Source organism: Lissotriton vulgaris, chromosome 5 (assembly GCF_964263255.1).
Source record: "Lissotriton vulgaris chromosome 5, aLisVul1.2, whole genome shotgun sequence".
NCBI lineage: Eukaryota > Metazoa > Chordata > Amphibia > Caudata > Salamandridae > Lissotriton > Lissotriton vulgaris.
Genome location: NC_141693.1, coordinates 1,489,305,569 through 1,489,332,172, shown reverse-complemented (window position 1 = coordinate 1,489,332,172; position 26,604 = coordinate 1,489,305,569). Strand labels below are relative to the sequence as shown.

General features: G+C 45.2%; 1 protein-coding gene across 1 annotated transcript in view; it reads right to left on the bottom strand.

Annotated features, from left to right (window-relative positions):
• Positions 1–3,391: 3,391 nt before the first annotated feature.
• ETNK2 (ethanolamine kinase 2) overlaps positions 3,392–26,604 on the bottom strand; it is a 226,391-nt gene continuing 203,178 nt past the window's right edge. The window contains exons 7-8 of the mRNA XM_086923474.1: positions 21,855–21,928; positions 3,392–5,407 (exon numbers count right to left, since the gene is read on the bottom strand). Coding sequence (XP_086779600.1) covers positions 5,335–5,407; positions 21,855–21,928 — 147 coding nt within the window. The 3' untranslated portion in view covers positions 3,392–5,334. The remainder of the gene's footprint in view (positions 5,408–21,854; positions 21,929–26,604) is intronic.

Here is a 26,604-nt window from a genome sequence, read left to right as displayed (position 1 = left end):
CTTTATCCCCAACTTCGTATAACGTGCGTTGTGTCTACAAGTAATGTTGCTTTGCTGTGTTATTTATTTCTGTATGATCTTGTCTCAAGTCTTTTAACTGTCAGAGGTCTTCATACTTTTTAGAGTTATCTGAAAGGTGGTTTCCGATTTTAATATTTCTTTTTTTAAGATAGGTTACTTTCGTCGTCTTTTCTTTTTTTTTAATGCGGTTTAGACTTGTGGTCTATCCCTTAATAGTTTTGGGATGCTTCAACCGAATCCGTGTTTTCTTTGAAATAAACAGCTGAGGCGGCTGTCACCCCCTTCGCTATTTCTGGGTCGCTATTTCTGGGTCTTCAGCTAACGGGCCTGCTACCTTCACTGTCGCCTAGATTCCACTACATGGGAAAGTGATCGGATATCCCTCTTGCCAAGTAGTCACCCTTCTCTATGGTGGAGAGTTCTTCAGTCTGGATAAATATGTAATCAAGCCTTGAGAATGTTCAATGTGCCCCTGATAGGTAGGAGTATTGTTTTTTTGTCTGGAATTTCATTTGCCAAACATCAGGCAAGCTCATGCTCTGGAGAATTGAGCCAGTTTTGTGCTTATTGGGGAGGGGCATGGTAGGTGTCCCCAATCTGTCCAAATCTACAGTCATTACATTGTTAAAGTCTGCACTGATTATGTGTAGAGTGGAGCCAGATTCAAGTAGGGTTGGCCCTAACTTGTCCAGTGCCGTCTGTTGTTGCTTTGGTGGTGCATAGACATTCACCACCATCAATGCTCCTCTTCTCAAGTGTACTCTCACACAACGTCCCCCTGGGTCTGTCCACTGCTTAGTTATGTAAAGCAAAAACAATCAGGTGATGGATGGAATGCTTGAAATCATCTCAGACACTGTCAATCGCTCCAGCCACATCCCAATCCATTAGTTTCGCCCACCAGGCCACCTACATTTGGACCCAGTCATGTGCAAATCAGCCTTGACCAAGTTCCTCATGAGAACAGAATAACCTTAACTGCATGCCAAGTTTTTCCTGAACCCGAGCACAAGCAACCCAGGCGCAGTTGTGCCCGTATTTGGGCTCCCCAGCCAGGTATTGCTTTGTTCCAGTGTCACAGTGAGCCCGGGATTCACATTTGGGCATACCCGGTGCTCGTAGGGTGTCAAATATAAAATCAATAAGGCCATGGATGAAATGCTTGAAATAATCTCAGCCACCGCCAATGGCTTGGGGCCACATTCCAATGCATCGGTTTTCTCCCACCGTGCCATCTCAGTTTGGACTCAGCCATATGCTAATCAGTCTTGACCCTGCTGCTCATGATTCCAGTCCAAACTGCTGTTGCAGTTGCCACCCTAGGTGCAATGGGTATGCCCAGGCGCGGGTCCCGTGCTCCTGGTGCCACTGGAATCAAGTTATACCTGGCTGAAGAGCTGACAATGCAAGCTTGAAACTGCTAAATTTCACAACTTTGAAAATGTCTGTGTGTCGTCCCCACCGCCATACCATTGTTAGAGGTAACCAAAGACCACTTCTGTCCCCGGCCTTATGTATCTGTTATCTTGTTGCTATTAAATAATTGTCTGTTCTATATCTCACGGTGTCTCACTCCTCTTAACTCCCTGCCTCGTTACCTTTGTGCAAGATCATTCTTCGGTTTACCACTGGGTCCTGTAAGATTAGGAAAGCCTTAATTCCCAGGTTATGTTCACCCACTTTGTGTGAATGAGTTATATGGATAACTTTTGGTTGATTATAGCTCTGGATCTCTGATAGGGTAATGATACCTCTGTGGTGAATGTCTGTGCTTTTTAAAAATTTTAAAATATATTTATATTTGGCACTTGTGTAGTGTACGATCTGCCCTGGTTGGTGTTGCAGTGCTTTTGTTTCTTTGGAATACCTTCCACAGGTGTGGCACTAGATGATCGAGTTTTTAATAGCACCCTGCACATATATCAACTTCCACCATATCGTTAAGGTACCTATATGGGAATTACAATAGTAAGGGGTAGATTTACTGACATTTTGTGCTGGGTTAGCATCACGAAAGTGACGCTAACCAGCACAATTTTTTTCCTAATTTGTGTTCCAGTGCAAACCTGGTTTTGCACTGGAAAGTGCTGTGAAAGTAACGCAAAGCAGCACGAAGCTCCGCTTTGCATTTCTTAGAGCCCAGAGGGCCTTACATGGGTGGTACATGGGCATTCCCATGTAACCACCGATGCCTTTTGGTGCAAAACCCTATCTGCGAACAGTAGACCGGGTTTAGGTCTAAAAGTTAATGCCATTTGAAAGGAGGTGTTAAAAGCAGAAACGTTCATATTTCCACGTTCTTTTCCAACTTTGCACATGTGCTGCCCTGTGCAGCAGACATACAAAGTAGGAACACTTTTAAAGTGCGTCTAAGCATAGTATTTTGTACTGGAAAACTTATGGTAGACTCAGGCACACACCCTTGCACTGTGGCACACAGGTGTGTGCCTGGCACACAGCAGCTAAATCTGCGCAGGTCGATATTATTGATCATGATATTATGAAGTAGAACACTTCCGAGCAGCTCTGAGGTTTTCATCAGAGAGTGCAGTGTGATTTGACTTGTGCAGATGTGCTTTCAGGGGAGCAGATGTGAATTACTATTAAGGGAATGTGTCAGCTTTATGAGTTGAGAGTTCATTTGCTGAGGAGAGAGAGCTGTGCCAAACTGCTTAAGCATAATGATTACCTGCCGCTCATGTGGAAGCAGTGTTCAGCTGGAATGCTTGCCCACTGCCCTAGGAGATGTATATGTTTGGTAGGCAGCTGGTAAAACCTCGTGTTGATGGGTAGTTGCTTTAGAAATGTGAACTCTTCCCAGCAAGTAGTCTATCCACTCCAACAACATCCATTACATTTTTTACTACATCTAGCTTCGGTGAAGGGAAAGACAGCTCTTCAAAGCTTACTGAACTGTAAGTGATGCCCAGTGAGTCGGAGGTGGATTAGTCAATCAGGGAAACCAATGCCCAACCACCTGGCAGCGGTGGAAACTGGGCACCATGGACAAACGTACATTGCTAAATAGCAAAGAAGTGGCTGTCCTACCTACTTGCAATGCGCTGTTACTTTGAATGCATTCACCTCCAAAGCACAGCATAAAACGTTTTCTAAGTGCATGCATGACAGCCTAAGATTGTTGACTGCCTTAGTGTGAGGAATAGGGGTTGGGTGGTTGCTAAAGAAGGTTGAAGAATTCCTCAGGGATGCCTCCTGTAAATATTATCCAACTGATTGCCTTTTTATGGAGACAAATCTAGCGAGCCATCACATTAGCAGCAGAGAAATGATTTCAAACAACGAAAGGCCATTGTAAATGATGGCTTCAGTCGCCCCGTGCTTGACTGACAAAGGGAACTCTGGCCCAATGTAGCATTTTGCAATTAGCAATTTTATTTGGCTAAATAAATTATCTTCTGTCTTCATAGAAGCAACCATTATTACTGTCGAATATTAGGGTGCAACCAATGTCCCGTACAAGTATTAACAGAAACACTGACACTCGTTGTTTACTAGTGACTAGTAGAGCAGCGGTTCTTAACCTAGCGTCCGCGGACCCCTGGAGATCCCTAGTGCCACTCAGGGGTCTGCGACGGTTTCGAAAATTAAATATTAGCAGGTTCATTCAGTATATGTTCATAAAAAGCAAGATTTCAAAGTTTACAAAACTCTGTAAAGGTCTAGCAATTTGGAATGTGAGGCTATCAATAAAGTTGGGATCCTCATCTTAATTGGTGGGAGCAGTGCAAGTACAGCAAACAGAAAATAGTATGAATAATCGGTGGCCATAATTGTAGCACTTGTATGCGTAGACAAAAGTGAGCACACGTTAGAAGCAAAAAAGACAAAGTGGCATGCCAGAGTCTAGCATACTGCTTCGTCTTTTAGAAATTAAACTATATTTTGAAAAGTTCCAATATTCCCCTTAAAATTAAAGTTTCAATGTTTTGAATATTTTATTTTGCACATTAACTAAAATATTTAATCATTTGGATATTTGTTTGATGTATACTTATTCATGTAATTTTGCGTATAGTTTTGAAATTCAAACTCTAGAAATTGGTTAGGCGGGGGTGCTTAGCTTCCAGTAATGATTCAGTGTAGTCCACAGAAGTCTAAAAAAGTTAAGAACCGCTGCTGTAGATACTTTCCAAAGTGGACTTTAGGATGCGCACACGTTACGCTAATAGCAAAACCAAGCATCATCATTAGTGTTACAGAATACATGGGTCATTGTTCGATCACAGGTCTGTCCACAGTTTTGCCAGCTTACACCAGTTCTGTAAGATTTTGCTTATGTAGGTGGAGGGGAGTGTGGTTGTAAGAAGGTCCCTTAAAGTCTGCTAGAGGAGGGACTCTAGTAAGACAGGCCTCCAATGTGGTTTAAATGGAGCTCTCTGGGGGGGTTTGTGGAGAGTAAGATGGCTACCTGCACTTTGGGACAGGGTCCAGGGACGTGCCACCCTACAGTATGGGACAGGCCAGGTCTGCTGTTGCTGAATGGGGTAAGATTGGGCCTTCCAGTGTGAGACAGGGGAAGTTCTGGGTACCGGGTGGGGCCAGACCTTTAATGTGGGTTAGGGTTAGCTGTGGGTGATTTGGTAAGGCATAACCTCCTTTGTGCCTATGGGATCTCTGGGCGTTGGGAATCGGGCGTAAGAGGGCAGTAAGCCAGGCTTTCAGTGTGGTTTAGAGTTGGCTCAGGGTGAGGGCCTGACAGTCCTCTCTTGTATGGGATTGAAGAAGCTCTAGTCCACAGTACAAGGGCTGCCTCTGCCCCCTCTTACAGGGAATAATCAAGGTCTTAGGTGTAAGTTATCTTTGGATAGGACAGCGGGTTGGGAACTCTGGTGAGAGGGGCAGGACAGCTCCCCCCTCTGGTGGGGCAACGGATGTTCAGTGTTTGGGCCCAGAGACAGTCTTCTCTAGTGCTGGAGATGGAAGCTCTGGATCAGGAGGTAGAGACATGCCTCATAGAATGAGAGGCGGTGACAGCCTTCTTCACTGTGGCACTGAAGGAACTCTGGCTAACTCTGGGTGAGAGCATGGAGACAACAGCCTCCAGGGTGGGGCAGCAAGGAGACAGGCCCCGCCCTACACTGTGGTATAGAAGGAGCGCTGTGCTGACAGGTGCAGAGGAACCCCCTTTCAATCTGGGGCGTCTGCCCCCACTGCCATCCTTGCAGTAGGTGTGAGCTGCCATTCTTCTCCTGCAGTGGGCTGCATTCGTCAAACCGTTGTCAGTGCACCTTGGTCCAGATGGTTGTTGCAGGGCCTCAGGCTGTCACTGGTGCCTGGCGGTGCTATGAACCGTCACTCTGAGATTTTCAAAGAAGTCACTTCGGGCTTCACCTTAAAATACTGCTTGAATCTTAATTCTGCATACCTGTAAGAAGAGAGCAAAGGGCTAGTCACATAATTGGAGATATCAGGCCTGACTCCAAGAAGACCATTGACAAACCAGAGGGCAACTACAACAGTGTACTAGCTTCATTAAGGTTTTGTGTCCCAGGTTGTACCAAAGCTTGATGGTGCATGCTCCATTAATGGTTTATATGTATTTATTGTTAGAAAGATTTGGGGCAAACCCTCAGGAGGAACTGAAACCTATGTAAAATGAAAGAATGAGTGATGTTCTATTTTCCCTACTATCTATATTAGTACCTTTTGTGTCCTATTCAGCTGAGTACTCAAATTGTGCGGTTAATTCCTACAGAAGAGACCACTGGTTATTTTAAAGTGAATGCTTGTGGGTGAAGGCTGGGGTAGCGCACAGGATAAGGCAGGAACTTGTATATGCACGAGATACCTTATCCCTTTTATTATTATTTGCACACATGCAGAAAGGTGTTTTTTGGGGACAAAGGACAAAAGAAAGTGAGAATAACCTTGTTCTGCCTTCTTTAAAATGCAGAACAGGCTGCTGGCCACAGAGAGTCACAGCTAACCTGGAATTGAGGTTAGAGTGGAGTTGCAAACACATGCATTTAGAGTCGCGATTTAAATGTAAACCAGAAGTCACAGCCCTTGGGGACATGAAGGGACGCCTCCCCATCTAATCCCAGTTCTTGCCTGTGAGAGGGTGAAGTGGACTTTGGGCCCAGGCCTCGCTCTTGTGAAATGATAGCCTTTTCCAATCCAGATGCAGATATTCCTTCTGTGACACAGTTAGGCGGTAGACTTCTGCTGGGGGTAAATGGCTGCCAGTCTGCTCCATGTTAGCAGGGCACTGCTTTGTCAATCGTCTTTACTTTTATAAATTATTTCTTTAATTGAAGCAAATCAATATTGCATCTTATAGAGGATGTTGAATTGTCAATTGAGAGCCTAGAAGTGGAAAAGGGATGTCCTGTGAACCATACCCGTGAAGTTTAAGAATCACCCTCTAGAAATATCAGCGATTTATCCTGAAACGTGAAGCCTGAAATGAGAAACTTCTTCCGCAAAATTAAATATTTTACACAAACAAGACTGGCAATGGAGATCTCTTCGCCCGCATTATCCCTACAAGCTAGAACGAGTGCCAAATAATAATCACTAATTGACTATGCCTTTTTTAACTATACCAAAGGTCAATACTCAGCCCAGACCAGCGTATAGTAACAGTTATGTCCCATTAACTGCTCTCCATCACGCCTATCTCTTCGAATAGCCCCTTCGTGTTGATACACGATCCTGAAAATTATCACTTTACTCAGACGCGGGCTTTGAAATAAGACAATCTCACAGTTCATTAACGAGCTAAATTCGCCAGATCTAGATCCAAAAGTATGACATGCATAGGAACTACAAGTTAGCACCAGTGCCAGTGCATTACTAAACCTGCCAATCGCCTGCTCACTTATCTTCCAGTATAATTGCGAGTCACGACAAGATCGCTTGGCATACAAAGAGACTCATATAATCGTGCCTCCGTCCTATTTATAGAGTGAAGCTGCAGCTATAGTGCCCAGCAGCACCCAGAGACTTATAGACAATTTGAACAGCATCATATTGTATATGAACCTCACAAATCCATCCAATTAAATTTATTTTTCTATTGTTTTGTCTACATTGTGTTTTTTTACTCTCTTTTAGTTATAGACTGAAGATGTGCCTATAACTTACACACGAAGTTGAGTGATTGGGCTCACTGATGAAGAAGGGTAAGTGACCGTCTTACTCTCTACAAGCTACCACAATAGGTAGCCATCTTCACTCAGGTCCTGAAGAGGGCCCATAGACCCGTCAGGGCAACCAAGGGCAGAGACATGTCGACCTACCACAACCTAAATCCAGGTGTGGGGGAACATTAACCATTTTACATTTTGCTCCTTCCCTTTTAAATAAAATACTGAACGGAGGACTGAAGGTAATTTTAATTTCACTCACCTTTTTGAGACACTTTTTCACTCTCTAATCACAACTGTCAAAAAAACACCTGTTATGTTATGTTATGTTATTAATGGGTCTTATATAGCGCAACGGCTACTCCAAAGGAGGCTGTTGTTCTCCCTGCAGGTGGAGGAATGTAGATCACTTGGAGAACTGAGCACTCAAGTGATAAAAGCCCCAATGATGATGCTATTCACCTAACAGAGCGGAGTATCAACATATACCGCATCTTATTAAATATGTGAAGGAGGGTCTCTCAAATATGAGATCGTAGGACCTTGGCAAGAACAGGACATGTGATTAATTCTCCTCTAATTTTGATAATATTTACATTAACCTGAGAGAAAAATTAAAAATAGTGGCAAAGCTGATCAAGCTGTTCCTGGAGTGGAAAGGAGATAAACAGTTGGCAAAACTGGTAATTACTGGAGATTTGAATCTGAATCTTTTCCAAGACACTCATCAGGTAGGCGATGAGGTGTTACAGATGCTGCCAGCAAAAAGTCACTCTCTGCATAGACACCATGACAGTCTTGGGAATAGGCTCCTGAAGTCCTATGAAGCAGCTGATCTGGTAATACTCAATGGACGCCTCCTGGGGACATCCCACTCATCTGGACATGGCAGTCCTGTAAAATGATCTACTACCTTGACTACACGATGGTGAGCATTAAAATGTATAGTGGAGTAGTCGACTTTAAAATGAAGCACTGATCAGAGAGCGATCATCACCCGCAAAACCTCGGTCTAAGCACAGATATGACTGTATTAGATCAGGTGCTAATAGTGCAGGTTGAAGCTCACAATGAAAATGTAAAACACCTTAAATGGAGCCCAGACAACATTGGCGGCTTGGGAAGCGAGGTCAAGGGAATCCTGAAGGAAATATCATCCAGCAAGGAAAACTCGATAAAGGCATGGAAGTGCATCTCGGAGACCCTAGCAGCAAGAGACCCTGCCAACAATTTGGGGAAAAGTAAAAATATTTCCCTCCGTGTTTTATCATTCAGCCAAAACTGGTTCGCCTTATCAGGTCAAGGATCAACAAAGTGCTCCGTAAACTGTGGAGCTCAACATAGGATTTAGAATAACTAAAATGCCTCCGAATGGAACGTAAGAGCCTAAAAAAGCGGTATGGGTGCTAAAGTAAGAGAGATCAGAAGCAGTGTGGGCAAAGCTACTTTACTCCTTCAAACGGAACAACCACAGAAGCTTCTGGAAACTAATGAGTTTGATAAGGGCCCCAGGGTTGCAAATAATGCTAATAATAACAAGGAAGAATGGGTTAAATATCTAAGAACACATTAAAAGGGAAGCACAGAGGACCATTCTGTCCCAGGCCCAGGTCGGACCCCACATGTAAAAGATCACAGCACAAGTCCACACGAGTTGGTGACCCTGAAAACCAATACCAGTGGTGCTACTGACACTCTAGACCACTCAATGGAACTTTTCAATTGAGGCCTTGGTAAAAAATATTTGAGAACTTGCTCTCCAACTATGCATCTGCCCCTAATGGAATACCGACTGCACTCCAAAAACACAACCCCACAACCTGGGCTGATTATCTGACCTTGATGTTCAAGCAAATACTGCTGCTAGGAGAGCCTCAGTGATACACCCCATCTTCAAGGGTGGGGTAGCTATGTCCCCTAGCAATTACAGGTTGATATCACTGTTTGATGTGGACCTCAAATGTTTTCAAACAATACTACTGCAAAATCTACAGTAGTGAGCGACGGAGGCAAAAAGGTTGGCAATGAAGCAAACCGTGTTCATCAAAAAGCAAGGAACCACCATCAACTTGATGTATGCGGACCTTATAATGAAAAGAGCGTTTGACAGCAGGACGTCACTTTTCATTTGTTTTGTGAATGCCTTTGACTGCGTTCCTCAAGGCCTGCTCTAGGAAAAACTATTACGTTGCGGAATTCCACAAAACCTTTTAAGGACCATCCAGCTGATATACACAAAAACCTGTGCAAAAATCAAGGTGGGGGACAGGTACTATTTATCGAGAAAGGTTAATACCTCCATTGGATTGGAACAGGGATGTGTATTGGCACCGCTGTTGTTTAATTGGTTCATCTGGGATCTCTCAGCCTCCCTGGCAAAAGTGGTGTCACAAGCACAGAGCCTCGGGTTTCAACAGTTTAGCAACATCCTGTACGCAGACAACCTACTGTTGTTGAGCAATACCCATGTGGCCTTACAGAGGCTGATCAACAGGCTCGCTGAGTACTCCGTAAATAACCAGTTGGAAATAAACCTCCAGAAAACCACTGAAACGACAAATAGGGAAAGATGGAAAATGGCCCTTAACCGCGGCGCGAATTCCGGGGCGGTGCTGGCGGAATAATGAGTGCGCGGGGTTCGGACGGCCCCCAGCCGTCCTGAGCACACGGCCACCGTGACGTCAGACGGCCGTTGGGGGCCGAGCACTTTGCCAGGGCCGGTTTTGGTTCCCAGTCCGGCTCTGCCTACGGTTAAAAACTCCTTACGCAGCAATGACCTCCGACACAAACAGCATAATGCACCTTCCGGTTGGGCCTCTTTCTGCCACTTAGGGACGAAGTCAAGTGTGGGAAGGCATCCAAATCAAATCTTTATCAGTTCCTTCTTGATAGTCAATGACAGAGCTGCCTCGAAGTAGGGCTTTTCCTTACTTGAGCTATATGAGTTTATTACTACCCACCCATGTGACTGTTTTGTCAGTGTAGCTTTATCTTTCGACCTACTTTTCTGCTGTATGCATTTGCTCACAACTTTCTTAAAAGCAACTCATGTTCAGTTGCCTTAAGTCTTGGATACCAAGATTAAGTATACCTTCCTGCCGGTATTTCGCAAATTGATCTTTCCCCCTAGTAAGACTAATCTCTGCCCTGACAAGTTTAGCCAGTGATCCCTCTGGTGCACTCAGCAGTCGATGGCAGCACTTCATGAAGGCCTCTTGCCTGGCTAGTGATTGTTTTACCAGGGCAAATTCTAACCTTGATTGGGCAGGAGCGGCTGACCTTGGAATCTGGAAAGCTTATCATGGGAGATTTTAATTGCACTTTAAATTACAAGATTGATTCCACAAATCGATTTGCAGCCCCAAAGGATGTGTAGGGTCCCTAAATCAATTCACAAACTGATACAGTTACACAGGTTGTTAGATTTATGGCGGACAGTGCACCCCGCTCTGCCTGGATTTACGTATTATTCTAGGCCACATCAACACTACTCAAGAATCGATTTAGCTTTTGTGAGCAATAGCATGTCACTAAAAGCACAGACAGAAGTCTGCCCGAGGATAACATCTGATCACAATCTTTTATTGATCTGCTTTCAGCTGAGGTTAAGAGTAGTAGATTATTTTCATTTCCAAGATATCTGCTATCAGATCCCCAATTTATTACACATAAGCAAAGAGTTCTTACGGAATTTTTGCAAATTAATATTGACACTTCCTCTTCTTTTTGCGTATGGGATGCAATTGAAGCTTTTATACGGGGGACCACGCAGCAATATGTTTATTATTCAAACAAAACCCAACAAAAAAAACTGGATGAAGTTCGTGATACACTTAAAAAATTAGAGCTTGCTCATGCAGTGGAATTTATGTCTAATGGATTAAATAGTGATCTTATATACTCTTCTTTAATAAATACATGGTTATTATTGACACAACAGTTTAAAGAGAAGTGTGCAGCTGCCTATAATAAAACTCGTTTTAACCAATATAAATATGGGGATCAGGTAGGGCGGATCTTAGCCTATCAAACTGCAGAGAAAAAAGCTTAAACATGCATCAACTTAATTAAGGGTGGAGATGGCTTCTTGTATAAGACCGTGGAATCAATTTTGAAGCAATTTGCTCAATTTTATACGGAGCTTTATACTAAAACTAATGATATGGATGAAGCTTTAGCTGAGCAATACCTACGATTAGAAGACTCTCAAACCTTAAACCTTAAACCCAGAGGCAGTAGATTATCTACAACAAGATATTACTATCGATGAAATACTAACGGCCATAGCGGAGCTGCCCTAGGGCAATGCTGCAGGAGATGACGCCATACCAATGGAATTCTATAAAACATTTAAAGATCTTATTCTTTTGCTACAATGTGCAGTTATACACCAGATTTGGGAACACATGGAAACCCCTAAATCTTGGGATATGATTAATATTCTATTTTTTCTCAAAAAAGGGAAGGCTGCGGACGATTTCGGGTCCTATCGCCCAATATCTCTCATTAATTCTGACGCTAAAATTTATGGCAAAGTGTTTGGCTCCCTACATGCCTGGACTTGTGTCTGAACACCAGCATGGCTTCATTTTAGGTAGTATTACCACTGCGCATGTCAATACAGCTAATACATCATTTGATATCGCTAACAAGACATCTTGTAAGTTAGGGATGATCTTGTCAGATGCTGAAAAAGCATTTGACAGGGTGGCATGGGATGCGTTATGGAAGATTCTAGGTAATAATGGCTTACCACCTCAATTTTTAAAGCGGACCCACACAATGTATATCAATTCACAGGCAAAACTTATATACAGTAACTTGCATTCAGCTCCATTTGTTCAGCGGAAGCCAATTTTGCAGCTATGCTGCAAAAACGGCACTGTAACAAAAACGGCCCCAGATGCCCAAAACCGGCCCCCACCCGTGCGGTGCACTGGGGGATTGCCCGGTGCCCGCTTCAGCCAGTCCGGGCCTGCGTAGATGTTAGAACCTGCAGGACGGCAGCCATAGAGACTTTAAAGCCACAGAGTTTTATGCTGAGCATTCACCTGGTGCAGTTTTTAGCAACTTTTAACAAACAGACTAATCTTTTAACTTGAATGCTGTCCAGGGTTTAGAAAGGGACATATATATATATAACACTTCTAACTCACTAATTGCACAGTAAATGCTACCCTTGCATAGCTGTTTAACAATTGCACTATGCACCTAAGCCTACTAGGCTGATAGGTGCGTGTTAACAAGTTTGCCTTTTTGCACATTCCTGTTAATACTTCATCAAGCAGGTTGATATTGCCTTTTTACACAGCTGCACAAAGTATGCTGTATAATTGCTCTAAGCTCATTACATTACACTAGGCACTTTCGTAACGCATTGCGTGTATAAACTCATTAGGTAGGTAGGAGTATTATTATTATTAGGTTCAAACTGCCTATGCCTCTTTGCAGAATTGTGTTAAGGTACTTTTAAGCACCTTAATAATGCCTCTTTTGCACAGTAGTGTCAATGTTTGCATTAAGCATTACGAGCAATGTTTTTGTGCACTTAACCCCAGCAGGTGACGCAAGTTGATGTCTCGTCTCAAAATGTTTACACTGTATATGCCCCTTTGCACAGTAATCCCTGGCTATTTGCACGTTTCATAGGCCGTGTAGCATCCTGCTACCAATAACCACAGACACCATAACTTAAGTTTACTGGAGCTTTATTCTGATGCTTCCAACCTATCTCCTGTCCCTACTCTAACTGCCCCTTCCTCTGTCCATCTCCTCCTCTTCCTGTTCCCCCTAGGCTCCACCCACAACCACTAGCCTGCTAACTTCATATCATCTCCCCCCTTTGTAACAAAACAAACAAACATACTGACTTCTCAGTCCATCTCTTCGATAAGTCTCTTGGGTGGACGTATGTCACGATGAGGTCGTGGCGACTTGGCTCTCGGACTGATAGTACTCAGTGTCTCGGTGATCGGAGCAGTGCTCTCACGACCAGCTGAATGTGATTCTTCCGAACTGGGAGTGTCCATATCACTCGTCATGGTTCTGGAGGTATCTCGTGACAATTTCTTAAAGTGTGAAATGTTTCTCGTGACTCGCCGCTGCCCGGACTCCGCCGTCAGCATAGTCCCTTTCCTCTTCGTGATCAGCAAGGGTTCGTCCTTGAACAAACAGTCGCTCTTTCTCTGCTGCTCTCGCTTGACGAGAACATGGTCCCCTTCATGTAATGATAGTGACCTCGCTCTTCTCCGGTGATCTGCATATGACTTCATTTTATCTTTATTGCGCTTGTCAGTTGCCATCATTTCTTGATGATCGCTTGCGGATGGTGATGCTCTCAAGGCACCATCCCACGTTGGAATGCGATTCCTCATGGGGCGTCCCAGCATGAGTGTCGCTGGGCACTGGCCAGTCGTTGCGTGAGGAGTCGTGCGGTATGCTCGGAGGACTTCATTGAGTGCCACTTGCAGATCTCTTCCTTCCGCTGTAGCATGTTGAAAGGTCTTCTTGAGCGTGGCCATGAACCTTTCGATTGTCCCGTTTGCCTGTGGCCAGAGGGGTGTAATCCTGCGATGATGGAAATCTAGGTGTTTCACAAAGGCTGCAAAGTCTTGCCCATTGAAAGGGGGCTCATTGTCTGTTTTCACCGCCTTGGGAACTCCCCATGTTGCAAAGACTTCATCAAGTAATTTGAGAGTGTTAGAGGCGTTTGTAGATGGTACAAAGCATGCAATGGGATATCGAGAATGCTCATCAATGATGGCCAGCACATATTTGCCCGATGACAGGGGTCCATAGAAATCAATGGCGATCTCTTGCCACACTCCAAGGGGCAAGGTGGTCATGTGCAGTGGCGCTGGAGGATCACTTTTGCCGGTGAGCTGACAGAGGTGACAATCCTTCAAGGTGGCTTCCACCAGTTGATCGAGATACGGAAACCATACTCGTTCCCTTAGCGCTCGTTTGGTTGATACAATCCCTCGATGTCCTTCATGCGCAAGAGCAACCACTCCTTGTCTCAGTTGAGTGGGGATTACAATCCTCTGGTCTCGCAGTAGTATGCCGTCAGTGGTGGCTGACAGTTCGCCACATACATGCCGGAAGGCTTGCATTTCACGTTTAATAACGGGATCAGTGTCTTCATCCTGAGGGTCGTGTCTCCATCGGTTGTTTAGAACGCTGTGAAGGACCTTCTGCAGGATGACGTCTTGTGCTGTACTCTCTCGAATGGTATCCATGGGGATAGCTGGAGGTAAGGCGTGATCAGTCACGAAGTGAATGTACTCTTCCGCGATGGATGGATTAGAGACTGACGATGGAAGTGGGTGCCGGGACATGCAGTCCGCTGGATTTTCAGACTTCCCCGGTTTGTGAATTATGGTGAATGTATACTCCTGCAACCGTAGGCCCCACCTTTCAATCCTCGGGGGCATCTTGGATAGTGGGTTTCCATAAATGGTGACGAGAGCTTGATGGTCCGTGATTAGGGTGAAATGTTTGCCATATATGAAAACATGAAAATGTTCACATGCCCACACTACAGCTAGGCTCTCTTTTTCGGGCTGCGAGTAGGCCCATTCCGGGTCAGTCAAACTACGACTCGCATATGCAATGATACGGCGTTGATCTGAGTCATTCTCATACTGTGCTAAGATGGCTCCAAGCCCAACGGGGCTGGCATCCACAGTTATCTCAGTCTTTCGCTTTGGGTTAAAGTATGACAGGTGATCCGCAGATTCCACCGCTCTCTTGATCTCCTTGAATGATTGCTCGCATTGGGGAGTCCATTCGAATGGTTGACCTTGTTTGGTCAAGATACGGAGGGGATGGCTGATTGTTGCATAGTCTCTGATATAGCGAGCGCAATAACTGGCCATTCCGAGGAATGACCTGAGCTCACTGACGTCCTGGGGGCTCTTGGTGTTGTTTAACGTCACAATTTTATCAGGATCAGGCTTCATGCCAGCGCCAGAGAAGATGTGGCCAAAGAACTTCAGTGTGGCCTGGTGGAATTCACACTTCTCTCTGTTTAGAGTCATGTTCGCCTCCAATAAGGCATGACAGACACGATTGAGTGCGATGTCGTGCTCTCGTAGATCAGACCCATAGACAAGGATGTCATCGCTATAGTTGAGCGTGTTGGGAATGTTCTGAATGACTTGCCGAATTGCTTCCTGAAATATTTCGGCCGCTGAGGAAACTCCGAAGCTCAGTCTTTTATATCTGAACAACCCTTGATGGGTCGCAAAGGTGGTGATATATCTTGACCCTACATCCAGTTCCAGCTGATGGTATCCTTTATTTAAATCCAACTTGGAAAATACTGTGGCCCCATTGAGAGCAGCGATCATGTCGCTCAGATGTGGTCCCGGGTGTCGTTCTCTTTCGATTGCAGTATTGGGCAGGCGCATGTCCACACAGAGTCTGACCTTGCTGGCCGTGCCCTTCTTCGGGACAATCACTACTGGTGATACCCACGGTGTGGGGCCATCAGTGCGCTCGATGATGTCTGCAGCTAACAGATCCTGGAGCTCCTCTTCGACAGCGGTCTGCAGATGAAATGGTACCCGTCGAGGGTGTTGGGCGACGGGTCTAACTTGTTCATTAATAAGCAATCGCACTTGACAGTCTTTCAATTTGCCTAGTCCTTGAAATAGTCTGGGAAACTGGCGGGTCACATCTTGGTTGTCGCTGACCTTAAAAAGAATCTCCACTAGGTGAAGACGTTCAGCTGTCAGCAAGCTTAGTAGACAGTCTGCTTCTGGGCCCTTGATGACGTGGATGACTGCTGCTATGGTTGTGTTGTCATGTTTGAGGGTCGTCGAGAACTTCCCCAGGCAGGGAAGTGGCTTCTTGGCCATCCATGTGAAGACTCTCACGGGTGCAAAGGAGGTCGTGGACTCATCCTTTCGTATTCGGTGACTGGAATGTAATTTAGGGATGCACCAGAGTCTAGCACGAACTTTGTGTCATGATTGCCAACTTTGATATCCAGCCGAGGATATTTCTTAAGCTGTTCCGGATCCGCCGCTAGGTTCAGGTATTCGATGGTGTATGCTGAGTCTCGGGATGACGGTCTGGATTCTCTGGAGGGTGACCTCCGTTCCCACCTGGACCGACGTGACTCTCTGCTAGAGTGTGACGACTCAGAGGACTGCTCAGTCTGGTCTTGGACAGCTCGTGCATGGTGTCTTCGGGTGTCGGACCGAGATGTTCTTGGGGCACTGCTTCGTGTGTCAGGTTGAGATGTCCTTGTGGCACCACTTCGTTTCTCTTTGTTGTAGTCCCCACACATCACTTCGAAGTGATTGGTTCGGCCGCACTTCCGACATCTCTGACCCATGGCAGGGCAACTGTCCACATGGGGGTAGTCATACCCACATCGGTAGCATTTCCTCGCTCTTTCAGGTTTTCTCTCTTTCTTCCACGGCTCTCGCCGCTGATATTTTGACTGTTCTTGACGGGAAGACGTGCGCGACCTCCATTATCTGTCTATCGAGCTCCTTCGACTGTCACTTTTGGCGTGCACACGTCGCACTTGTTCATGACTTCCTTTGTGTCCTGTTTCAATATCAGCTGCATACTCCTCCGCCTGATCATAAACTTGTGTCATCTCCTCTATGTCATCTAGTTCATGTACTTTTCTCAGTAGGGGCCTCCTAAGTTGATCGGAGTAACATCCATCTATTAATTGTGATTTGATTGCAGCATCTGTTGAGAAATTATCAAATTCACAGTACTTGGCTAGTCTCCGCAGGCAAATCATGAAGGCACTCATGGGCTCATCCTTCCCTTGCCGAGCAGAGTGGAACGTGTGGCGTTCGTAGTCTACATTTCTTTTGTGAAGAAATCTTTTATTCAAAGCGTCACGTACTTTGTCGTAAGTATCTGCGTCAGTAGCAGGAAGGTCCTTGATTATTTTAACTATCTCTCGCCCGCCAGGTTGCGCAGGGCAATCAGCTTCTTTTTGTCCACTATAATATCTGATCCTTCAATGTAATCTTCAAACTCTTCCAGGCATTCTTGCCATCTGGGACCCATGCTTCCCCCAGTTGTCACTTTGAGAGGCTCGGGTGCTCGCAGGTGCGACCCACCCGTAGCCTTGGGACTGGCGTCATTTGGTTGAGGCGGATTATCATCTTCGTCGGACGCCATTTTGCAGTAGGTGCCACCCGCCTCCTATTTGCTTCAACGTAATGCTTGCCTAGACGTTGAGTCCAGTACTCGTCTGTGTCTTTATCACTCTCACTTAGTCTCACCAAAGCTTGTTTCTTTTGCCAATGCTTGTTTAGTTCCTGGTGCCAGTGCTTGTGTATTTGCCAATGCTTGTTCAATTTCTGGTGCCAATGCTTGTTTATTTGCCAATGCTTGTTTATTTTCTGGTGCCAATGCTTGTTTCTTTGCCCAATGCCTGACTTCAAAATGGCCGCCGTGTAATAGTCAAGGGGTCTGTCCTGAAACGTGCCTGACTTCAAGATGGCCGCCGCATCAACAGGCACAAGAGGCTCTCCCTCTTGGCTCACTCGATCCTTCTTCCACTCAGGACTCACCGAGGGGCAGCTCACGGACGCAGCACACGCCAGGGTACTCTTTTCTTCAGTTGGGGCCACAATCAGGTAAGGTTGGGGTGGGCTCCCACCTTGCTCTCCACTTCCCGCTCTGCTTCGCCGGTTGCAGGCTGAAGACCACGCATCGGGCGTGAGGTTTTCAAACCTCCGACCGCCCACAGGCTCCACTTCTGGCGCGTTTAGTCGCGCTTGGTTGCAAACTCTCGGGGGCAGCGTCCTCCTTCCCAAGGCACCTCTTTTGTACTTAGGGCACTGGACAGGGTCGGAGTGGGCTCCCGACTCCTGTTTCCTCTGGGGTGCTAAACACCACGCATCCGGCGGGACTCGCGCTTTCGGCGCGAAATGCCTTCGTGCACCGAGCGTTGCAGCGCTCGCTGTCGTGACTCTCTCGGGGCTCCCCAGTGTCTCTGGGGTCAGGGTCACTTACTGCCGACTTCCTCTTCTCGGCGCCCACTTCATTCAGCAGCGGAGCTCGTTTCTCGACGCTGCGGGGACAGGGTGGTTTCACGAGGTGCTGTGGCTTGTGGGTTCTACTCTATCCCACCCTCGTCGCCAGTTGTAGCATCCTGCTACCAATAACCACAGACACCATAACTTAAGTTTACTGGAGCTTTATTCTGATGCTTCCAACCTATCTCCTGTCCCTACTCTAACTGCCCCTTCCTCTGTCCATCTCCTCCTCTTCCTGTTCCCCCTAGACTCCACCCACAACCACTAGCCTGCTAACTTCATAACAGGCCGTACAATCCTTTTTAGCTCTGGATCATATATTTATTTTTGCGTTCTATAAGGCATTCTTAATGATTTTCCTGTGTCCGTTTACACTATACAGGAAGGCCAATGATTTTAAATGAATCAAAATTCTTCATTTTTGTATCCCGTTGCTTGAATAATGAGACCCATGTATGCATGATTTGTAGACGTGTCTCTGTGCGCCTATGATGGACACATGGGTGCTTAGACAGCCTCAAATAGAGATTCAATGATTTTATATGTATTATATTGGTGACTGTGTGGCGGATTTTGTGTATGCTTATGGCTTTTATTAACTTATAGACTAAAGTTTGATTGATTGATTGATTGATTGACAGTGAGGGACATCATATCTGCAAGTCTCTCCAAAATACGGGTACCTGTTAGGAAATTAACATAGGTAATTCAGTAGGTCACGAGATTGATAAGCGATAACTTAGAAAACATGAGTATCTTAAGAACAATTTGGGTTCATCTGAGTTCAGAGCACAAGCAAACAAAAAGGCTTTGACGCGTTATGAATGCTCTACAGGCAAATTGTGAGACAACATAAAGAAATTCTTTAAGTAGAGAGACTCTCCTACACTTTCAATCAAGAAATAACTCCCTTGCTTAATTGCAAGAATTCTCCTGTGCTTTACCTATTGATTTGCATTTGTTTTGCGGTCAGAGCTACATCAGAAATACTATCAGAGCACTTAAACTAAGAGTCAAAAAACATTATCTTTTTTGTGGAATTCTTTTTATTTCGCAAGCAACAATGTAAAGAAAAAACATCTACCAAGAGCATTATCCATCCCTCAAGAGTCTTGATCTGAAACACTAAGACATATTCACATTGACTATTGAGTTCCACTCCCTCTCATACCCAGTGACTTGCACGCCCAGCACACCGTCTGATCCTTGGAGAGCACTAACAAAATCTATTTCCAGTCTCAATACTCAGAACCACTGAAGCCGAAAGGTGGTGTTAACTGAAAGGGGACTTAGTGGTTACTATAAGTCTGGGCGTAGCTCGCGAAACTACGCGAAGTGCAAAAGAAACTCTGCCGCGCTACGCGGAGCTCCGCGAGCAGAGGAGTGCATTAGTTAAATGCTGTTTGCTGTGGTATTCAGTGCGAGATGCTTGTTCGCACTGTGCAATCATCGCGAACGGCACCATGCATAGCGCAAGCGGGCGCTGCTTCCTTTCTGCTGCTCGAGTAGATTTTCACGCGAGTGGCAGCTTTCGCAACGCAAGCGGGCAGTTTCTCAACGCGAGCGGTCGTGAGCATACACGACCATTTGCAATGAGAAATCTCGCCAGGAGGTTGATTTTCCATGCTCGCGAACTTCATGTTGACGATCGTGAATGAGGAAAAATCTCGCCGGGAGATGGATTTTCCTTACTCGCGCCCGCCAACTTGATGTTGATGAACAGTAGCCAGGAAAATAAAAACGCAGTTTTTTGGAACTCCGCGTGATGCGTAGTGCGGAAATGTCCACAAACTCTGCAAGCGGAGCAAAGTTCACCGCCAAGACTTACTAATCCATGCGTATTATGACTGAAAATCATTGCTGATTACTAATCAGTACTTATATTACAGCTCCAGGTGCCATTTACAGACAATTTGCCTGTTTCTCAGTTCCATTTGTTCCCCCAATGCTTCATTGCTGGTAAAATGTTTAATTCTTTTTTCGGCTGAGAATCACTAGCGATGCTCAAAGTACTCTGCATGGTCCAGCATACACAGTGCAATACCCACATGCTCGCATATTCTCTGCGTTACTTAATATCGCTCCCTCTGATATAGCCTAGAGACTGATATCATAAAGCTATGTTCGTCATCCTGTGCACTGATGTTTTACATGAAGGCTGACCAATGCCCAGTACTCAATTCTAATGAGGCCTCCTCTCCCCCAGTATGGCAGGGATACTTCTATCCAGCATCCCAGACCTGCTCTGACAACATTGATGTCCAGGCACTATTTTTGAAGCTTCTTTTAGTGTCACAACATCAAATACTGACTGGACAGTACCAAACTGATAGTAGTAAGGAAGCCGTGTTGGTGACGAGCAAGAGGGATGTGCCGATCCCACGGAAAGAACTACTTCAAAGTAGTTAATTTTGTGTTTGCTTTCTTGCCTCCTTATTGGTGTCTTATGAAAGATAGACAACCGTTTTTATTTCTTGCTTCAAATGACGTTTATTCAATAGAGTGACATATACACCCGTTATTTTCAGTAATTGACCCACAAATTTGACTTTTAACTCTTAAATGTATCATGTGTATGATTTAACTTTCACTTCAAAATATTCAATTATGTGTAATGAATTATGTGTAGCTTTATGTGTACAATAACATTTGTTCTTTGACATGCTCCATTATTTATATTGTCTAATAGAATATATTTTCGTAACCAATCAATTCATATGGGCTCTGTCCCGTTGCACCCACAGTGTGTGCCCTAATATTTCAGACACGGGTGTTACAAGCCATACGGTGGAATTCTATTCCAGATTTTAAGAGTGTTATAAATAATTCAAGAATGTTAGGCATTTGGTGTTCCGTCTAGGGCATTTTTGCGGTGATGGGTCAAACGATGGCCGAGAAAAATGGGGGTTATAATATTTCAGACACCGGAGTTACAAGCCATACGTTGGAATTCTGTTCCAGATTTTAAGAGTGTTATAAATAACCTAAGAATGTTAGGTATTCATGTGTAAATAGTATTGACGTGGTGAGCACGGGCAATATTTCATTTTGACTCGTTCGGATACTTTTAACCTTTCACAGATGGTTTCACAGGAGGGCACCAGTGTATGAGCCTGACCCCCTACTGATTCTAGGGGTATACTTGCTCAAACACTATACAGCAAAATCGATCTCTCTTTTATTTGTAGCCTTGATAAAGCCCTCATGCAATACTACTAAGTCTACTGCGAGTGTAAGTACTCATCATGTGTCCTTATCACTGACTACAAAAGATGCAATACTATGCCAATGTATAAATAAATATATATTCTTTGATTCTTTCAGTTGAAGCATCTGAATACACACGCACTAGTTTGAAGAAAAATCAAAGTAATCCTGCCAGCAATGCTATTTTATCACAAATAATTGTTTTCTGTACTTCCATTTTCCTGTTCTACTAAAAATCAATATACTGTGTTTGACTCATTGCTGCTCAATGAGGCGCTGTGATGTTGTGCAGTACAACCTACACTCACATTGGGTTCAGGGGATTATAGCCCTGGATTTATAATGAGATAAACAGGTACCAGAATGAAGTGGACTGAGTGAACTCCTCAAGCATAGAATCAGAAAGTTTATGGGTCCTTGCTTCCTTTGACCCCACTCTGATAGTCTCACTCTCTCGATGCCCCCAGACATTGGTGTCTGCCCGACCCATTACACTTACCGTGGGAAGTTGAAAGCAATTGTGGAATACCGTGCTTGGATCAGTGCCCAGAATCCCCAGAAGAAATGAGTTGCCTGCAGGGGAATAGAAACACCAGTGTTACTCAGGTATGCACAAGTATCAAGCTCACCCTGTGTCAGACTCTGAAAAACAATATACCTTAAAGTGATGTATTTGCAAATAATGTACCAGAAAAGTGGGACATTGGAAACCTATGTTACCAAAAAACAGTAAAAGCCACAGAGCTTTCAATGGTCTCTGTTCCATGCCTGAGCACCTCATTCAGGCTGGGTTTTCTCTTTGCATTCTTTTCCCTGATCACTTATATTTAAAGAAATTAAACATTTGACGGCAAAGAAAAAACCTTAGCTGGATGAGAATTGCATTAAATCAGCAAGCTTGACAGCTCAGGAAAAATAAGTCAGAGCTGCTAAGGGCCCCAAAATCATGTTTTACACCTTCAACCCCGGCTCCCTCTTAGGTTGAAGCTCATCAGACTGCAAAGATGTCTGGTTGGTTAAATACATCTTGGGGACATTCAGAAAGCTCACCTTGGAATATATTCTGCCAGATGCTTTCATTTGTCTATCTGGGTTGTAATTAACCCTGGGCGGAGCGTGCTGAGTTAGTGGAAAACTCAGTAAAATTCTGCAGAGTTCTGTGGCCTGGCAGAGTTACACCTCCACCCCCGCACCTCTCTACACCCCCTGCCCCCCTAACCCCTGCACAACCCACATTCTCCACCACGAGCCCGTACCCATTCTGGACTTCCTCCTATCCTTGTTGGTTGGGTATGGCGGCGTTGGCTTCCTTCCTGGTTCCTTGCTTCTCCTGCTGCTGGCTGCACTCCGCTTCCGCTGCTCCAGCTGGTTTGAAGAATTCAATTACCAGGAAAAACTGCAGTGTGCATGCGTGAAGGCATGCCTGACCCGATAAAATCCCATGATAGGGTCAGGCATGCCTTCACACATGCGCACAGCAGTTCATCCTGTTAATTGAATTCTACGGGCCAGCCGGAGCAGCGGAAGCCGAGTGCAGCCAGGAGCAGGAGTGGGTAAGTCCTAAACTCCTGTCCTCCTTGGCACAGGTAAACTCTGCTCCGCTGCAAGTGCAGAGTTTTTGAAAACTTTGCACTCCAAACGTAATGTGAAGTTCCACAACTCTGCAAACTCAGCTGGCGGAGCGGAGTTAACCGCCCACCCTTAGTTGTGACTCACATTTTCTAGCTTTCTATTTACTGGCTTTATTTGCTTTAGGCTTGCCAGCTTGAGTTCAGCCCTCCCGTTGCCCAAACCTTGTTTCCTGTTTTCTTCTACAAACTCGCTTTCTGTAAACAGGCCTTTCAATGTTGTTCTTATCTTGGCACTTGTGTTGTGCATTCAAAGAAAGAGATCAAAATCAAAATCCCTATTCTGAGAGAGTTTGTGGTTTACTTTTCTTTTTCTGACTTTAAAGTGAGAGCACTTATGTGACAGTCCTGTTGAGTGTCCATGTAAGATGAGAGGGTGTACGTTTTTTTTTGTAGCACTCAACAAATAAAAATAAACTGTGCTGATGTTTCAGAATATGTCAGAATTCGTACTAATGAAGCACATGTTTTTGTAATTCTGTACTGTGGTAGAAACAAATATTTGAATATGATCCAAACAGATCAATACAGTAGGTGATGAGATTTGTGCACATTATCGCTTCTGTGCAGTAAAACTATATTTTGGTGCAAATGTAATGGTCATTTCAATTGAAAATGAGTTGTCGGAAATGACAGTACACAACCACACCATGCATGCTCACCACTCCACTCCACTCTATGCCCTTCCTGTCACGACTCGCTCCCTGCATTCTTGTGTCCACCACCAGGGGGGTGAATTGTGGGGCTCTCCAGTGTTCTAATAAGCTTCCAGACCCTCCCCTACATGCATATACTGACTTCCAGTCATTTGGATGCAACTTGCAAATTTCCATCCTTCCCAATCCATGCCAGATTTTGTGGAAGCCAGCCTGCTCATGCCTGAAACTCCATTGCCTAGAATTCCCTGCTTACTGCTTCCTCGCCACCCTGCAGGCCAAGGATGGGTGGAGGAATTCAGCTCACCTGTGGCTGGCTGCTGCTAACATGCTCACACCTGATGCATGTGATTACTGTGAGCTCTTTTAAGCCCCAGCACCTTTCAGCCCAAGATTGGTCATTGTAGCTGTGTACCGGTGAGACTCACCCTTGTTTCCAGTGTTTCCTGAGCTTTTTATATCCTTGTTTACAATGTTTCCTGAGCTTTAGTTAATTCTTTATTCCTGAACTATATCTATCGTTGTTTCTGAATTAGCACTGTTTGCAGTGTTACCTAGACTCCTGAGCTTTAGTAATTTCCCCGTTCCTGAACTAGCACTGCTTGCAATGCTACCTTGACGCTTGAGCTTTAGTAATTCCCTGTTCCTGAACTAGCTCTGCCTGCAGTGCGTCCTTGACTCCTGAGCCTTAGCTCAATTCTTGTTCCAGCTCTGCCTTCAATGCTACTTGATTCCTGAACCTGCACTATTCTAGTATACCCTTGTAGCCTTCCCTTCTGCATATCCTTTTCCAGTCTCTGCCTTTCTTCCCATTTCTTTGGTTCCAGTTCCTAGTTTGCTGTCTTTCTATTCCTGCTGTCTTGCTTCTAATTACCTTGGATGTTTGTTACTTGCTTTCTGCCAAGTGTGTCCTGTGATATTTCCTTCCTTTCCTAATAAGCAATCCTCCTTGCTAGCTCCTTGTCTATCGTGCTTGTGTTTAGTTCTACCCCCTTGCTGATTGCCACGATCCGTGGCCACAGCTGACAACCTATGTGGTGTTTTTTGTTCACTGTGAGTATTGTCTTTGAGTTACATTTATAACATCACCATAGGTATCGGCTCCACTAACCCTGCATTTAAAGGATTATCCCATAAGTGGATATTTGCAGTCAGTATCTGTAACAGCAGTTGTGGGTAAGGAACGTGCTGAGCTTCAGTCTTACCGTGTGGAGCTCCCGAGTGCTTTACCCCACATTCCCTTTATTGTTCATGTTGTTTTATATATATGTCTTGCATATTGTGTGTAGTTTTTCTGAATGCTAAATCACCTCTGAGGGTCTGTCCTTTCTGCACCTTAACTCTCTTATTCTCTTGTACAGATCTTCCTCTTAGGATTCCCTTTCTCCTTTGACTCGCTGTGTGATCTTGGGCAGCTCTGTACTTAGTATTCTGCCTACTTTGTCTTCCCTGGCACCGGTTGCTGCCAGAGTCTCTGACACATGGCAGTGTCCCGGACTGAGTCCTGACACTTCCACTCTATGCCATGCCACTCCATTCTTTGAGAGTCCCCTCCAATCTACAACATACCACTCCACCCCATCCCCCTCCACTCTAAGACACTCTACTACACAACACTCCAATCTATGCCACTCACTCCACGACACAACATGCCACTCCACATCCCTCCACGCCACTTACTCCACTCTGCTCTACCCTACTCTGCTCTACACCACTCCAGTTTATTCCACTCCTCTCCAATGGATCCCAATCAATCCCACCCCACTCTACTTCACTACAATCTACTTCACACTACAATCCCCCACTCCACCCAAGCTACCCCAATCCAGCCCGCTCTAATCTACCTCATCCTAATGTAACCAACCCACTTCAAACTACCCCACTCCGCTCTAATCTACCAAAATCGACTCCACTACAATCCAATCTACCCAACTCCCCTACAATCTAGCCCACTCCACTCTACCCATACCTACCCAAATCAACTCCAATCTACCTCACTCCACTGAACTAACCCAATTAACCCCACCCACCCAACTCCAGTCTAGCCTACTCCACCCAAATTTAACATGCTCCACTCAAATCTACCCCCTCACTCCAATCTGGCCCAATCTACCCCACTCCAATGTTCCCCAAACCACTCCACTCCAATGTACCCACATCTAACCCACTATATTCCAATCTACCCAAGCCGGTAAACAACGTGTACCGCAAATTTTTCTCCCCACAGGGAATCACAACGCGGTCGTTACAACGGCGGCGTTGTGATTCCGCATACCATGACTCCGCAAGTCGGAACAACGACTTGCGGAGGGGCGGGGGGGAGAGGTGTTGGTAGTGTCCGCACTGACTGGAGTTGGAATAGTAAATTATACTATTCCAACATCCAGCGCCCCCCCCCCCTCCGCAAGTCGTTCTTCCCACTTGCAGAGTAATGGTATGCGGAATCACAACGCGGTCGTTGTAACGACGCGTTGTGATTCCCTGCGGAGACAAATACCACGGCATTACATCACACATTCACCCAAGCCCACTCCAAACCAGTCCAACTTACCCCACTCCACTTTAAACACCACTGCAATCTATCCAACTCCTCTCTAATCGACCCCCTCCACTCCAATCTACCCCACTCCAATCTACCACAATCTACCCTACTCCAATTTATCCTACTCCACCCCAATCTACCACATCCAAGCCAGCCCACTCCAATGTACCCCACTTAAATCTACTCCAATCTACTCCATTCCAGTCTACCCCATCCTAACCCAATCTACCCCACACCAATCTAACATACCATAACCCACCCAATATGACCCAATCCACTCTACCCCATTCCACTCTACCTCGCTTCACCTTCATCCATCCCTCTCTACCCTGCTCCACTCTTTTGTAATCATCTCCATAGGACACGCCATGCTTTCCCAGTCTAAACCACTCCAATCTACCTCTCTCCAATCTACCCTACCCC